Source organism: Corvus brachyrhynchos, unplaced genomic scaffold (assembly GCF_000691975.1).
Source record: "Corvus brachyrhynchos isolate BGI_N302 unplaced genomic scaffold, ASM69197v1 scaffold34, whole genome shotgun sequence".
Taxonomy (NCBI): domain Eukaryota; kingdom Metazoa; phylum Chordata; class Aves; order Passeriformes; family Corvidae; genus Corvus; species Corvus brachyrhynchos.
The window spans coordinates 5871994-5886514 of record NW_008238126.1 but is presented as its reverse complement, the minus strand read 5'-3'; the positions used below and the strand labels follow the sequence as shown (position 1 = coordinate 5886514).

At 38.0% G+C, this 14521-nt stretch overlaps 1 protein-coding gene across 1 annotated transcript; it reads left to right on the top strand.

Moving 5' to 3' along the window:
* The first annotated feature begins 6 nt into the window (after positions 1-6).
* On the top strand, positions 7-14388 carry NDC1 (NDC1 transmembrane nucleoporin). Its single transcript, XM_008633048.2, has 17 exons — positions 7-45; positions 957-1058; positions 1266-1440; positions 1891-2029; positions 3439-3547; positions 4389-4440; positions 5070-5202; positions 6694-6786; positions 8022-8103; positions 8933-9088; positions 10045-10299; positions 10437-10555; positions 10780-10830; positions 11254-11317; positions 12157-12257; positions 13150-13310; positions 14137-14388. The coding sequence occupies exons 2-17, from the start codon at positions 1007-1009 to the stop codon at positions 14198-14200; spliced, it is 1806 nt and encodes a 601-aa protein (XP_008631270.1). The 5' UTR covers positions 7-45; positions 957-1006; the 3' UTR covers positions 14201-14388.
* The last annotated feature ends 133 nt before the right edge of the window (positions 14389-14521 follow it).

Here is a 14521-nt window from a genome sequence, read left to right as displayed (position 1 = left end):
TCCTCAGCGGCTTCGACCTGTTCCACCCGGTGCGCTGGATCTCGAGTAGGTGCCCGGCCGTGTTCTCCTGGTTTTGCCTTCACGTGTTTGTGGTTTTGGGGCTTTTTTCTCCATTCTGTTGTTTTGGGCCCAGTCCCAGATAGCGGGAACTGACGGTGGCATCGTGTTACACTAGTGTTTTGAATGGTCTTTGGCCTTTGAAATGTTTCTGTGTTACAATCACAGCAGCCACGGTGCACCCTAGGCAGGAATAAGTGTTGCAAGTTCATGTGAGTATATCCCTCACAGAAGAACAAAAACCAGGTTAAGTGCTTTAGTTATGTGTTCTGAGTACTTGGACACCCTTCCTCTTCCACCCTGGGCAGCTGTTGTTTCCATAAACAGCTTCAGTTTTCTCTATGGTGCACTGAATCCTAAGAGAAATTCCTGAAGCAGCCACTCTGCAGGTGAGAATAACCTTCCCCTGAGTGCCTACAATGAAAATTGAGAGGTGTTTAGCTGGAAGCTCAATGCCTGTGGTCACTGAGCTGCTTCAGGCAGAGAGAGTTGACTTCCTTCCTCCTTTGAAAACAGAAAAGCCCAAGAGAACCACTCTGTAAGAAATTTCTTCCCTTTTTGGTGTGGCTGGATGGCTGCAGCTTTTCTTAAATGAAGAGAAATGTGATATTTGAGCCATAGTTTAATTCACTTTGAAAAAAAAATGTTTTAAACTTCTGAGTGTTCACTTACAAGAAAATCAGCTATAAGGGTGTAAAATAGTTTCTATGGAGCTTCCATATGCTTTTGTGTAGCTGGGCAGACCTCATGTGGGATTAGAGTCCATTGACCATTACTTCTCTTTAAGCTCTTAGAGGATTATTGTCAATTGCTTAAGTGCTCTTTTCTGTTACTTAATGTGTCGCTGCTGTGTTATTGCAATTTTCTGAACTATATATATATATTTTTTTTTTTTTTAGATTCTTTCAATGACTTGTATACTTCCTATGTCATCTTTTGTATCTTCCTGATGTCTGTGGTGATAATAGTAATAAGCATCTTCAATGTTGAATTTTATGCAGGTGGGTTGTGTAAACTGTTGAACTGTCTTTGATACCTGTATTAAATAAGATGATCATTTACAATTTAGTGACTGATCCTGACTGTGAAAAATTCTTTGTTGACAATGGTGGGTTTTTCTCTCTCTCTCTTTTTTTTTTTTTTTTTTTTAATGAAAGGTTTTTTTAGTAGTAAGTGAAAATGAATTTTCTGCTTTTTTTTTTTTACAGTTGTGCCATCGATACCATGCTCTCGATTAGCACTGATAGGAAAAATTATTCACCCTCATCAAGTCATCCATTCCTTTGTTCATGCTATCATGGGAATGCTGGTTGCTTGGTGTGCTACAGTCATGACAAAAGGCAGGTTCCAGTTTCTTGCTGTGTCCTGCACACCTTCAGAAAGGTAATTGTGTGTGTGTGTCAAAGATAAAGAAAGAACTTTTATTGTAAAAAGTATTTATTGATTGTTTCTTTCAAAAGGAATCCCTGGAATTTGGGTTTTCTCAAAAATCAGCAATTGTATGTTGATTTTCTTTATTAAAGGACAAAAAATACCCCCATTTGTAAATGTTACAATGCACAGAGAAATAACTGGACCAGAAAAACTAAATTGCCAGGATTCTTAATGGAAAGTTGTCGCTTGAACTAAGTCTTGGTCTTGTGGTTAATGGGACATATTTCATGCATAAATTACAAAAACAGGTGGTGGGATTCCTACTTTAGCAAAAACTTACTGAGATATCATCAGATGTACTGATCAGGAAAGTAAAATCAAACTTCTGATTTGAGTTTCCTAAGGCTTGAACAGCTTTTTGTTTTGAACTCAGAATTGATTCTAAGTTTTCTATTTTAGCCTAGAAGATGCTGTTCCTCAGATGTGCCTAAACGAGTATCACCTCTTCTTTCTACTTTCTGGAGCTTTCTTGGGATACAGTTACAGTCTTTTCTATCTTATTAACAACATGAATTATTTGCCATTTCCAATCATACAGGTAAGAGGTTTAAGCACCTTTGTAGAAAGACACATAAGTTAAACAGTGAAATAGCCTGGATAATTTGAGTGTGGCAGTAGGAGTTGCCTGTGGGCAGCTGCTTTCACTGATAGATAAAGTGTACACACAGCTTTAAATGCCAGCAGGCTTCATCCTCTTCCTTCCTGCTCAGCTCCTTTTAAATGGACACAGAAATTGGGATGCTGTGACTCTTTAGCATTTAGACTACACTGCTCTGATGCGTGTTAAAAGCTGGCTGAGGTGGCAGGTGAACTACAGGACAATGTGCACAAACTGGGTATCAGTTCCTGGAACTGACAACAAGGGTCACCTAAAAGCTGAAAATCTTGACAGTTAAAAAAAAAAAAAGGCAGCATATTATCAGTCATAACTGAGCTCCAGCTGTACCAGCTCAGTTCAAGTCTAAATAGCACCTTAAATCTTGCTTAGAGCTCAACATCTAAAGCCTTTTTGTGTGCGTAGCGCTATGGAAACTGAAATTCCATTAATTCCTCTGGAGGAGTCCTGTAGAAATCTGTACCAGTGTGAAACATCATCTTAAAAATACTTCTGTTGCTGCAGCCTCACAGCAGCCATTAATTTTGCCTGATTCCCAGATTGACACAGTCCAACCAATTTGGCAAGAGTTGTCTTTAAACAAGGTTGGTCGTATTAGTGAAAAACATGTTTGCTGCATTATGCTGACCATTCAGTTCATCAGCAAACCAAGCAACATTTTGTAGCTGAAATATTAAAAAAAAAAAATCTATTCCAATGTTGTTAATTCTCCTTTTTTTTGTTTTGTTGTTTTTTGTTTTTTTTTTCCTAGTGCAACTTAGTCAAATAAAAAATTAAATCACTTTGGTTACATTTGCATAGTTTCATTTTCATAGTTTCATGGCCAGCTGGGTTGCTTTTGTCATTTGGAAGCATAGAGTTCATTTATTTGGAGGAAAGCATCAGTATTATGTTGGTTTCACTGCCTGGAGGATTACTGACTCTGGAACTCAGGCTTGTCTAAATTTTCCCTGTATTTTAATTGAACATTGAGAATCTAAATGAAATCTAGTAGATTAAAGATGCCTTTTTTTTTCTTCTTTATTTTGCATTAGACAGAGCTACTCTATTTTGTTCTCTTGTGTATGGAGTCAATCTACCCCATCTTCAATTTTCACTGCTACAACTAGGAAAAAGGATAAGAACTAGACATGAGTATAAAATATCAGGAAAGACTGGGAGCATAAATAATAAATGCAACACCTGGAATTACCTTAAATTAAGTTTTTAATTGATCTAGACTACAGGCTTCCAAGTACATTGTCCTTTTTTTGTTGTATTATTTTTATTAACTGTTTCATTGATTTGTTCTGAATGTGGAATACTAAACTATTTCTTTTGTTTGGTTTTAGCAATACAAGTATTTACGTTTCAGAAGGTCTTTGCCTCTCCTGATAAAACACAGTTGTGTGGAATCATTATATTTTGTTAGAAACTTCTGTGTCACATATTACTTTTTTGGTAAGGGCTCCTGAAATTCTCTCTCTTTAATTTGTAATTCCTGTATTTTGAAAACTTTGATCAGTCAGGCTTTGGACTGTTGCTTCCACTGCCTGGTAGTGGAAATGTAGTGTCCCAGAGCTGAACTTGACACACCAGCAGTGGGCAGGACTTCACTGTGTGTAATGTTCTCTATCTTCCCTATTTTTTAGGCAAAGATTAGCACTTTGGCTTTATTCTCAAGTGCCCTGTATATTATTTGGAGGGAGCTTGGGAAACAAAGGTAGGATGGCTCCCTCCCATAAGAAAATGGAGTTTGGTCTGTGGTGCAAAAAAAATCTCTGCTGATTAAGATAATTGCTCTAGACTTTCTAAAAATCAGGAATGCTTTGTTAGGGTTGTAATTATCCTCCTAGATGATGTCAAAATATGCAAGAATTATTATCCCTTTATTTACATCAGGGGATAAATTGGAAGTATAGTGCTTCTATATCAGATTCCATTAAGTCTTTAAAAGCACTTTGCTGCTGCCTGGGCTGTAGTGAAAATTAATATTAAATTACTATTAACCCTCTTTTGTTAGTGAGGAAACACAATTAACTCACTGCTGAGAAGCAGCAATAAAAGAGAAGGTCTATATCTCTCAGTGCATAGCTGCTGGCCTGAAGCCTTTTTTCCTTCTCTTTTTTCTATTTCTTAAAACAAAATAACCCCAAAGGCAGATTGTTTCCTTGTCCATGTGAGTTACAAGACCTGTCTCTTGTCTCTGCATGAATTCTATTTTTTTTGTCGTCTTCTTGGCCTACTGTGTGTGTGTTTTGTAGTGTTGTATTTGTTTCAGAGTTTCTTTTTGACTCCCTAGGTTATATCCCAAAGGTATGGATATGTACCACGATGGATCTCCATACAGACAGGTAGGTAGGACATTGTGCTGGAAACTTGGAATCGTGGCTGACAGCTGCCTTGCTGAGGAAATCCAGCTTGCTAGCAGGACTCAGTTCTTTGCCTCCCCACATAGAACATGGGGAGCTTTGGCCACTTCTGCAATGAATCCTAAAGGAACCAGTGTCCCCTTGTAGGAACCATCTTGTCATTAAGATAGTAATTAAGAAATTACCTTTTTTTTCATCTCTGTAAGTCTTTAGAATATTAGAAAGGCTAATTCCTCCAAATTGCATCTATGAGTTTTATCTGATTTTCTATGGTGGGGTTTTTTTTTGGTGGGGGGAATCTTTATTTTTATATGGCTGTTTTAAAATAGGGAAGCTGGAGTCTTAATATCTTAATTGACTAAAACTGTAGTCATTATTACTTATTTCATATTTCTTACTCCTTAATTTCATTAATTTTTCTTAACTTTATTTCCTCAGTTACTGAAAAATCAAAGAGCTGGTATCTTAAACACACTTAAACTTTTTTTGTAAAAAAAAAAAAAAGAGCAGCTTTATTTCTGCAATTGTTGCTACTTTAACAGCTTGCTACAGACATCTTTCATAATACAAATACTAAAATACTTATATCCTCTTGGTTATTTTATCTGCAGTAAATTACATCCTCTTGACACTCTGAGTGGCTTACTGGATCTCTCCTTGTTTTACCATACCTGGCTGAGTGGTGTGTTTCTCCTGATGACCTGGTACATTGCTTGGCTGCTCTTCAAAATCTATGCCACAGAGGTCAGTACTTGTGACAGTGCTCAAGTTAGAACATCATTAGCGTGGCACAGATGATTCTTTCATTTCAAAAGAAGTTCTACTAGGAAATAACTCACTGTGAGTTCTTGAATTTTCACAGCATGCACTACAGATAGTAACTGATAACTGAGTAGTGAAGAGAGGCCTGGCGTTAACTGCCTTTCCCTTTCTTCTCATAGCAAGACCTGTGCTCCTTACAAAAAATGTTTTGTTACTGCCACCTCCTCCTCTTACTCCTCTGCTTCTGTTTCCAGATATTTCCTTGTAAGAATAGAGAGGAAAAAATTGTTCATCTAACTTGATTTTAATTTTTTTAAATTAAAACACTACGAGACTCTTGATAAAAGAGAAGAAAAGTTAGGTTTAAATCCTGGGTCAATGTATTGGTGCAAAGTACTCATGGAATTAAACAGCAAATTCAGTGTTGGGGTGTTTAATTAGCTTTAATTAGAAAGGTGTAGTTGTTGTGACTATGTGGACAAAAGATCAACAATGAGTCAAGCATGACAACAGCTCTGAGGTGTGAGCAACCTGTCTCAAAGGATAATAACAAGCACCAGTGAACACTGTGTCAACATCTCTAATTACTATATTGCTTATGAAACTGTGGAAGACAAAAGAAACATCCATCTGTGAAAGTATGAAATGGACTTTGCCCTTTTGGCTGATGAAAAATATTTTTTTATTCACATGATTTTGTTTTTCTTAATGAGCTAAAAAGTTCATTAAGTTGCTTTTAAATATTTGCATAGTGTTAAGTGAAAAGTCAGGAAAGAAATTGTAAAATTAGGCCACATGAAGTTCATTTATTAACCCCTTGAAAGCAATTGCTACCTCAGGTTTCAATGTTGCAGTTGGAAACAGGAGAATAAGGCTATGATGTGTAAAACAAGTGCAGTAACACAAAACTAACAGGTAATCTGTTCCCAAATTGAACCATGTGAAATAGCATTAAAACAATGGAATGCTTGATACAATTCAAGCAGTGCTATTTACATTTTAAATGTTGTAGCCACAGAAATTCTATTAAAACACAGGATATGAATATCATGATGATAAAAATAAGAATTCTTCTGTTTAGAAGTGGAGCAGCACAAAAGAAGAATTTCAAAAATATTTTCTTATTTGCTAAAAGAGCCCTCAGTTCTTCACTAGAGTTGTTACCCAGGTGTAAAGACAGGCACTGCAGTTTAGGTTTCAGTCCTTTTTTGGAATATGGTGTTATTAGTTTTTCCCAGATACGTGGTTAGAGGAATTTCTTACATAAAGATGTGATGCCCCTAGCCACAAATTATATGAGCACATTTATTTGAAGATAAAGATATCTGAATTTTCTAAGATTTCTCAATTTTAAATGAAAGGAGTAAACTCTTTTTGTTTCTATGTTAGAAATTCCAGGCCAGTTTACTGGTCTTTCATAAGATTTTCTTGTGCTTCCCTCTGTATAATACAACTTTTGATGTTTGTATTTAGAGTCATCATTTTCCCATTCAACCAACATTTGCTCAGGAGACAGACCAGTGCCTGCCTAAAATCTTAAACAGCAATCCTCCCCTCCTTATAAAGGTAATTGAACTCCTACCTCTTCCCTGATAGGTGTGTACTAAAAAGATGTTTTTCAGAGCAATCAGTCACATCTTACAGGTACCAGTTCTGTTCACTGAGGTGTTCCTTGAAAAGCTGCCTCAGAGCACTCACAGGCTGTTACACTGTATGGTGAAAATTTGTTTAGTAGTGACATCTGCTGGTGCTCACCACGGTTACTTTCAGCTGAAGATTCATTTAGTCAAAGGTAAGATCTGTGTGCAGCAGAAGTGTGATAGTGTGTACTGATGCAAAAACAGCAGCTTAGTGGCATTCAGGTTTTTGTAACTCAACTTTGAGTCTTGTCACATAAGCAGGTGTTTTCTCAAACCTTTGTACTCTCAACATCTTGTCCCTGCTAAATATATTTGAGCTCTTAACATGTGTGTTCTCTCTTGAAATTAAAAATACATCTGTATTTACGTTGGAAGTTGGGTTTCTTTTTTATAAAAGGCAATAGTAAAAAGCTACTTAGAACCTGTGAGTAAAGAAGAGGAATTTTGGTCTATGGTAGTCATTAATAGGACTTACTGATTACAATACTTAGAAATTGGAGACCTTATTTAAGAGGTAATATGTAAATAAAGATAAGAATATTCTCTTGCACATGCAAAATCTACCTTTACTGATTTTACAGATTTCTGATAAGGCTGGAGATACCTTTTTAAGCTTTGCTGCATTATCTGAGGATAAGTGGGGAAGAGTTGACCACGAACAGTTAAAGGAACAGGAAATCTAATTTATGATCTCAGATGTGATTAAAATGTCCTATTTATAATAGGATTTGAATATTGTGAAAAATCTGGTTATTTTTAGTTTGCCACACGAATTGCTTAATCCCATGAAAAAACAGTGGTAGGTTGGTCCCATAAGGCACTGACCCTAAAGCTGTAGTTGAGATCTGGTTTGCAAAAACATTTCTCTTCTTAGACTTTTTTGTGTCTTAAGATCTTTCTGCCTGAGCTGTTAGAATAAAAAAAACAGTGTTAGATCTTGAACTGCAGAGAACTGACATATCAGTAAAGCTCTTAATAGCTCAGCAGCTCCATCCAGAGTGGTTCTAGGGATCTGCCTCCATTCTCTTTCTGTTACATGGCTGGTTTTAGCCTGTGTGATCTCATTCTCTGGCAGGGATTGATTTTGTATGGATAACTACATATTTTTTAAGCAAATACATTGGACTTCGCATGCACTAAAACATTTTCCTTTCTTTGTAGTTTTTAGCCTTACAAGACTTGATGTTACTTTCCCAGTATTCTCCTGTTCGACGACAGGAAGTCTTTAGCCTTAGCCAGCCAGGTAATTATAAAATTTATTTTCTGTTGATTCCTTTTTTAAAATTGTCAGTCAAATGCTCTTAGAAATTATGTAATGCTGTGAGGCATGCTACCAAAGCCAGGAGCCTCTAGCCTGTGGTGCCTTTTCCAAAAGGATGCTCAATTACCTATAATCATGTTGTTTCACCTGCTAAACTCAACCAGTTCTGGTGTCTGTTGGATTTAAATGACAGCCAAAAGGAAACACAGGTTTAGGATTTTGAAAGCAGGGCCCACTTCACACCACCAGTCAGATAGTCCAGACTGGAAAATCTAACAGATATGTATGGAAGCTGAATGTTGAGGTGGGAGTGGGGGAAAATCAGGCACAAATACTGAATCACCACTGCAGCTATGAGAGCAAACAGTGGCTGTAACTTCAATTAGTGCACAGCCTTTTTGCTGTTTTCAAAGATATGGCAGAGGAGGTCAATTAAAACTACTTAGAAGCCTTCAGGAACTTTTTGTAGCACCTTACCAGAAATTCTAGTATTTGTACTATTTCAAAACTGTTTTGCCATCACCACTGATATTTGTTCATTTTGGCCGTTCAGTGATTTCAGATCTGATGGGCTGAACTGCTTGTGTTTCCTGCTTGCTTAGCAGGTTTCACTGAGTTATCCATAGAATCTGTCCATGTTTTCATCTTCTCTCAGTACAAACAAGCTGTCACAGTAGAAATGCCCTGTGGCGTTTCGGAAGCTGAGTGGCCCTGTCACAGTGAAGCTCCTGCTGAGAGCACGTGGGCATTGTCAGAACAGATACAGGGAGGAGCAGCTGGGTTAAACCCTGCTCTTTGTGTGCACTGCCAGGTGGGCACCCACACAACTGGACTGCAATATCCCGGGAGTGTTTGAGTCTCCTGAGTGACCTTACCCAGAGGCTGATGGCACAGCAGGAAGCAGCAGCAGCAAATGGGAGAGCAAAGCCACCAGTGGGAGAGCTGAAGGTACCTCCACAGACTCCAGGTATGTGAGGAAATGCTCATAAAGGTCTGTAAAGCATGAAGGTACCAATAGATACCTTAGTCTCAAATTTTATGAGGAAAATGAGGCATTTCTGCAAATAAATCCAAACAAAAAAGATCTTTTTGTTGAAATAATCCCAAAATAGCTAGAAAACTTGCGGTTATCATGTTTACTGAGTTTGTTTACTTGCATGATACTATGTTCAATACAGTATTTTTTCCATACTTGCATGAATAAAAAAAGTGGTTATCACAGTTTCAGTAAGTGGTTCAACATAGCACAGGGAGAATTTAAGTCTTGCCAAGAGATGCTCTGTAAATTGCATAACTGCTCTTATGATTAGTGTAAGATGGTAAAATTAGGTTTTGTTTATGTTTGTGTGATTCACTAATATCACTGTAGAGTGAGGAGAGCCCAGCCTGACTCCTGAGCTGTGAGCAGCCTCCAGGCATTTCGAGTGTTTTACATGCCAGACTTGGGCATCATTCCTGGCAGCACAGCTGTGTTATCACAAGGCTGCCAGGTAATGGAATCCCTTAGGAGGCAGTGCCCTGGCAACAGCAGGGACTGTTGGTGTGTCACAGGTGAATTTCTTCTAGTGCTGCTGATCCTTGGCTTTTGAGATGGACATGCCTTTTCTCACACAATCAGAATAACTTTTCATTCTTCTGTAGGCAGCCTTTTTTCTCATACTTACAGGGTGTAGTAATGTTGGCTAGCAGAAGGAGTAAAAGAAATAAATCCACAAGGATCCTTCTCATCACTTGCTGGTTTTAAGCTGATGAACTTTGAAAACACTCCATGCTTATGCTGATGTGCAAGACCACAGTGCTAATCTTGACATTTAATAAAAGCTCTGATACAGAAGTTGTTGAAATAGCAATCAAATAACAAACCCATCTCCTATTTCATTGTGCCAGCCTGTTGTCTTCATGCAGTGTGTTCTTTGTCACTAGGAGCTGTTGGGATAGAAGACATGGCATTCCAGTCACAGAGGTCCAACATTGTTCTCAGAGCCTCCATGTCTCCACTGGTTAAGCCATCCCTGCTGCCTGTGAAGACATCTCCTGGCTCTGATGTTGGTTCACCTTTCAGCTCCCCTGCTTTAAGTTACAAGATGGGAGTTGTGGATGTAAAGTCCCCTTGGCACGGACCAGTTCAAAGTCCCCATGTCATGAGAAGAGGACCAAAGCTGTGGACATCAGTTCCAGGTAGAGATTTTTCCACAGCACTGTCTTGAGCCTCGCAGCCATAAGTGTAGTAACAATGTCAATGGAGAGTGCATTGTGAGGATTAAAGTGGCAGCAACCAGTTTTTCTGAAGGTACTGTATTTTTTTTTTCTTGCAGATCAGCAAATGAATGGTTCCCATCATGAATCCTTCCCAGTGGTCTCTGCTGCAAGAACTGGCAGTGAGGCAGTGCAGCCAAGATTTATTTACACGTGGCTTCAGAACAAGCAAGAACAGGTGGAGTAAAATTGCAGTGCATAGGGGGGTGCAGCTTAGGTGGTATCTCTCTGGAAGAATTTTCCACTTTATGGAATGAATACTTCCTTGTCCACTTAGCTTATATAACAAATCCTTCCCTCCACTCTCTATCCCTATGCTGTGTGAAGATAGTAGGGTTTAGGAGGGCCAACTGTGCATGCCTTAAATGCAGATGATGTGTTTAATCTTTTGTTTCTTTTCAGATGAAAAACTTCTTGTCCAAACGGGCACTGATAATGTATTTCTTCAGCAAGGTAAGGGTGCTCCTGTGTTTGAGACACAGGTTACGGTTCTAAAACCTGTATTTTCGTCTAAGGCTTTCCATAAGTACAACTTCTTGCTTGCTGTGAGTTTCACAGCAGGATTGTCCCATACCTGCAGAAAATAAGAATATCAATGCTTGTTTAAACTCATCTTATTAGAAACTGCATTTTGCTTAAAGCATTCTTAGCCCTTGAAAACTAGCTTGGGTATATCCTTTTCTTCCCCTTTTTTTCCTCCCCGGTTACAGCTGTAGCATTGTGGGCAGCTCCTGTCCAAAAAGAATTTTACTACTTTAGATCAGATTTTTCTGGCTATTTCCCAAGATCCTTTGGCCTTGAAAGTCTGTTCTGAAACCTGCAAGCTTGGTGATATTGTTTACAAAGTGCCCTTGCAACACTTTGCTTTCTTCTCAGCACCCAGAGGCCTCCATCCAGGCTGTTTTCTCTGACGCCCAAATGCACATCTGGGCTTTGGAAGGTAAGTGGTTTCCAGGTGATTCCATTCATGGAAAACTCTCTGGGCTCTGTTGTTTTATAAATGTAACAGAAAAAAATCTTTGAAATGCTTTTGATAAAAACCCAGCTGCATTTCAGACACCAACATGACTAAAGTCTAATTCACTTGTTAGTTTTGAGATCCCACGTGAGATCTCTTCCTTTATGTTCTGTACAGATTCCTAAACTTGATTTCTGGTGGTTCTCTCTCATTTGAACCTACATATCACTTTTACATTTTTTCTTGTGACAGATTTATTTTTACAGCAGCTTTTCTGACTAAAAGCTCTGGGTCTTTCTCTGTTCATCAGAGAGCTGAGGGAGATACTCAGGTAGTAACTCAGCAAATAAACAAAAAAGATGGTCTGCAGAGAATTAGAAGAACAATGACAGTATGAAGTTACATTCTGGATTTTCTTGTTTCTTTCAAAGCCATGAGTAAATACCAGTATTGATAGAATCTTTTATTACATTTGTCTGTGCAAAGTGTATCAGTTTCCTTGGTGATGTGTTTTATGGGCAGATGTGCCATGCTGTGTCAGATTGAAGGTGATGGCTTGGGATGTACAGAGTTTGGAGATGGGAATCACACATAATTTTTGTATAATCTCTCTTGCTTTACCAACATCAAGCTATTAAACACCTGTCAAACCAGTGAGTGGTTTAGTCCTTGAGCCAGAGCTGAGGTGACTGTCAGCTGGCTGCAGCAAGTCCTGAGGAATTCCACCACACTAATGGTGTTGCCTGAAGATTCCACGATCTTTGTTATTGAATTCTCACCTTTTGAAGCATTAATTACAACAGATTTCTTTTTTTTTTAAGGTCTGTCTCACTTGGTAGCAGCCTCCTTTACTGAAGACCAATTTGGAGTTGTCCAAACTACACTGCCAGCTATCCTGAACACGTTACTGACTCTTCAGGAGGTAAAACTATTAACTTTGCCTTGCTGCAAGGCAAGTTTAGAAGAGGAGTCTTACTGATTTTATGTAATGACCTTACTGACTAGTCATAACATTGAAGTTGTTGCCACTAAAACAGCTCTTCTGCAGTTAATCTAACCAAAACAGCTGGTTGCCACTATGTACACTATGAAACAGCTGAATAAAAACCCTGTTGGTGTTTTAAAATGTAGAAGGAGAAAACATGGAATGTTTAATTTTAAATAAAGGCTACTGTGTGCTCAGTTGAAGAGTTTATTTTAGGGATGCTGCAATTCTAATACAGTATCTTTTGCAGAGTTAGAACTTAATCTTTATTTGGTTGCACATAATTCCTGGTGCAACACGGAGCACTTGGACACATTGCAAATCTCAGGAGATAAAATCTGTGTCTCTGCTAATACTAACACACTACTCTCAAATTACTGATGTTTGTGTAATGTGTGTTTTAAAAAATCCAGATTTATTTCCAAGGCTATGTGTGTCCTTTTAACATTACCATTTTACACTGCCCTAATGGAGATTCTTGGAAAGAATTTAGAGGTTATTAAAGTTCTTCAGTGTAAGTCATCTATTCCAAGAACAGGCACCAGCAGGGAAATAAAGCCAATACCCTTGTTTGTGAAAGAAACAAGTCATAATACAGGATAGAATTGTGTTTCTCCTTAGCTTAAGACTCAGTAACAGAGAATCTTATGTCACAGAGCCTGGTTCTGTATTCCTATTGATGGCTGGGAAATGCTCAGTCTCCAAAACATTTTTGGTGGAATCTCTGAATTTGCACTTTGTTTTTGCTTTATTTGACACAAACATGTCACTAGTTACATTATGAAATAATTGAACATATGACAGGAATCTGTTTGTTTTTCTCAATCAGGTTGTAGACAGACATTTCAAACTACCACATGTTTCTAGCAAACCTCCCCGGATTTCAGGGAGTCTGGTGGACACATCCTACAAAACACTACGATTTGCACTTAGAGCATCTCTGAAAACAGCCTTATACCGGATAACTACTGTCTTTGGAGAACACTTGAAGTAAGAATTTCCTCATGATTGCTTGCTTGTTAAATTTAGTCTAATTAATGTTATTTTAGGACTTGTGAAAAGGGAAGTTTTGGGGGAAAAAAATCGCTTCTGGTCATTATTATAACTTGGTATTTTAGTATTTTTTGATTTGTGGAACCTTAAAAAGTTCCTGTGTAGATATATGGTCCCCCTTAGAAATTTATTATTCATAGATTCCTAGGCAATTTTTCTTAGTGACTTTTCACGAACTCTTTAGAAGCAGTTCATGAATACCACTTGTTTAATAGATCTCAGCTGCTGAAAAGAAAATAAATCAACTAGAGACAATGGTTCTGCAGAGAGAGAATCCTGTGAAGGGTCCAAATAATGAAATTCCATTGCTGCTTGGTTGTCCAACAGCTCTTCCTCAACCACTCTCCCAGCAGGCAAACTTCCATACTTGGCCTCAGAATATGTGGGACTGAAACATCCTGTAGTATCTGCCCATCTCTCCCTCTGGGGATGAAATGTCCCTTGGTTTAAAAGTGCTCAGTATACAGAAGGGATCATTTTAAGAGGTTCTTTCTTACCTAAATCATCCTTGTAAGTTAATCAGTTGCTGTTTAAAGGTAAGGAAATGGGCAAGGGTTCCTGGTATAGGTATTTTTTAGAAGCTGTTGAGGGTAAGAATTGACAGTTTTAAGGGTTAATATACTTCTTTGTCTTGGAACATAGATGGTTTTTCATAAAATTTAGCTTCAGTGTAATTGATTTCAATGTACACTCAATTTTGGCATGAGACTTTAGTTTTGTGCTATATTACTTTTAATGTAAAATGTTCTGCATTTGTTTCTAGTGCTGTACAAGTGGCTACAGAACACAAGAAAAGACTTCAGCAATTCCTGGAGTACAAAGAATAAATTGTGATGCAGCTACGGTTGGTTTTTTCTAGACTCTTGCTAAGAAGAAAGTGGGACTAATGAGGCTTTTTACCTTTGCTTTTTGGAAAAGCATATGGAAGTACAAGTTGCAGAACAAAACTTTTAGAACTGTAGAAGAGTTCTTATGGGTTTGAATCATCTTTGTATAATAAAACTTGTAAAATTCATCTTGCCTTCTTTTAATGTCACTTACAAATGAGAAAGTGCCAGTTCTTCTTCTAGGTAAGACTATGACATTTAAGGTTGTCAGAGTTACTTTGACACTCAGATCTTTCATTATTTTTCAGACTGTGTTCTTTC